The 2,510-nt window shown below is 41.8% G+C and overlaps 1 protein-coding gene across 1 annotated transcript in view; it reads right to left on the minus strand.

The window, feature by feature from the left end:
* The window catches only part of Cubn (cubilin), a 301,005-nt gene that overhangs the window by 81,987 nt on the left and 216,508 nt on the right, over positions 1 to 2,510 (minus strand). Inside the window, exon 48 of the mRNA XM_023705447.1 lies at positions 1,829 to 2,010. Within this exon, the coding sequence (XP_023561215.1) occupies positions 1,829 to 2,010 (182 nt within the window). The remainder of the gene's footprint in view (positions 1 to 1,828; positions 2,011 to 2,510) is intronic.

The following is a 2,510-nucleotide window of genomic DNA, read 5'->3' on the forward strand; positions in this document are numbered from 1 at the left end:
GAGGAGGAGGAGGAGGAGGAGGAAAAGAAGAAGAAGAAGAAGCCTGCCACTCATGCTCATTTCTGTTGGGAGTTACAGTCGAATCTGCTTCATTAAAAAGAAGAAAGTAACCAAGAAAAGGAAATGCACAGTGTTATAAAGCCAGGAAATACATAATGTTAAAAAGCCATAATGTGCTAATACTAATCAATTGTGAATGAAACAAATGCTTGCTGTCATGGAGTTTACATTGTAGTGGTAGGAACACGAAATAAACAGATGAAAAAATAAGGCTGGGGAGATAGCTCAGCGGTCTAAGCACCTGCCTGGAAAATGCAAGGACTCTCATGTTTGATCCCCACTACTGCATGCTGTGCAGACTCCAGAATCCCAGGCACACCCAGCATGGTAGTGCACACCTGTAATCCCAGTGCTGAGGAGGCTGAGACAGGAGGACCACTATGAGTCTGAGCTGTGTAGTGAGAGCCTGTATCAAATAAATAAATAAATAAATAATAAATACAAGATGTGTCAGCTGGGGCAAAGTGCTGTTAAATGACTGTGCAATAAAAGATAGGCTAGGTAGTGTGGGCTTAATACAGGGTACTTTGAGAAGGCCTCATAGGTCAAAATTATTGGAACAGAGACCTGAATAAAGTAAAGGCATGAGCCAGGCAGCCATTAGTCAGAGATACAAAACCTTCCAGAGAGATACAAAAGTACATGAAGGTTGGATGTGGGAGCATTTCATAATATTCAAGGAACAGAAAAGGAGTTTGGGTGCTGGATCCCAACCAGCAGAGAGGAGGGGGATTTGCAAAAAGCCAAATAGGATCTGGGTGTGGTTGCATATGCCTGAGATCCAAGCACTCTAGCAGGCTAAGGTTGGAGAATCACCAAATTTGAGCACCACCTGGGCAATTTAGCAATTTGGCAAGGCCCTGTGTAAAAAAAGGTACAAGTGGGGGGTGGAGATGTAGTTCAGTGGGAAGGCCTTGAGTTCAATCCTCAGGGAGGAGAGAGAGGAAGAGAGAGAGGGAGATAGATAGATAGATAGATAGATAGATAGATAGATAGATAGATAGATAGATAGACATGGAGGGAGGGAGAGAGAGAACACATCAATAACAAGAGAAAGAAACAGATGGGTAGAAAAAAGAAGGGCAGGAGACACTGTTGGGCTGGGTGGGATATTTTCAGGCTTTGGAACTTTTCTCTGAATGAGGTTAGACATTAAAAAATGTTTAATGAAAACAGAATGATCTAATTAAGTTTTTTTGTGAGTGGTGGTTATATATAAATCTTGGTTAAGAATATTCTCATATTTGTCACTCACAGTCATGGACCTCATTTGTTTTCTTTGATGGTGAAAGATAATACTGAGCACACATTTCTAACCATCTGAGATTAGCCACACCCAGGGCAGGCAGCCCTGACCTCTCACCTGGAGTCCCTCAGTGCCTCTGACAGAGAATGTAACTATGCAGGACCACTCATTCACTTAAGAGTCTTCATAGTGGCTTGTGTCATGACTCTGGTCTCTTTGAGCTATGTGCTGCTTTGCACTTCACTTTTGCTGTGTATTCTCCTTTGCCATATGCAATAACCACTTACTCAAAAGCATTTATCCTACCTGTGATCTTGAGGTATGTAGCATTGGCTTACAGTCTCTTAAAACAGGTTTTAGAATTATTTTAGCAGTCTATGGTGACCATGTCCTATCAATAACACTGAGAAGCTGCCTGAGATACAGTTGCGTAGATGGTAATATTGTGATCTAGCTTTCCAATGACAGTTCAGGGGTCCATAATAGAGCACAATACTATGCCTACCCACACAGAACACTTACGATCACATGCTCATTGTTGCAGGATGGATGAGCTTCCAGCCTCAAGTTGTTGAAAGTCAGAGTGATCTGCCGGACTTCTTGCACAGTGATTCTCCACTCGCAGACCCGGCTGTGAGGATTTGGGTTCGGGTAGTTGGGAGAAGTAAACGTCCCAGCATGGCCCTGTAGATCCCCACCACACGCTGAAAGTGGGGAAGAACAGGAAAAGTTCCAGTCAATAAAATGATCCCCTTCATAAGGAAATTAATATTTAATTCTCCCGCTAGATGAAATTATTGTCCTTATTTATCACTATATGCTTGTGAACATTTTTAGAGACCATTTTTTATTTTTTACCTCTATTAATATTTAATCTTTGCTTCCATGGACAATATTTCACTAGGTTGCATTTTAATTCTCATCAAGGCCCAAGATATATAAAAGACATATACAGTGAATTTAAGACAGCTAAAGTAATTACTCAAGTTTTCTGGACAAGATCTCTACTTTGCCTGCGATTGTCAGGGTATTTGGGAATATGAAGTCTGAGTAACCCTAGAACTAAGAGACTAATTTTCTTAGGATGCCTACCTGAGTGCAGTCCTCATCTCTCTCTCTCTCTCTCTCTCTCTCTCTCTCTCTCTCTCTCTCTCTCTGTCTCTGTCTCTGTCTCTCTGTCTCTCTCTCTCTCTGTCTCTCCTCT

The sequence above is a fragment of the Octodon degus genome, unplaced genomic scaffold (genome assembly GCF_000260255.1).
Source record: "Octodon degus isolate 3935 unplaced genomic scaffold, OctDeg1.0 scaffold00220, whole genome shotgun sequence".
NCBI lineage: Eukaryota > Metazoa > Chordata > Mammalia > Rodentia > Octodontidae > Octodon > Octodon degus.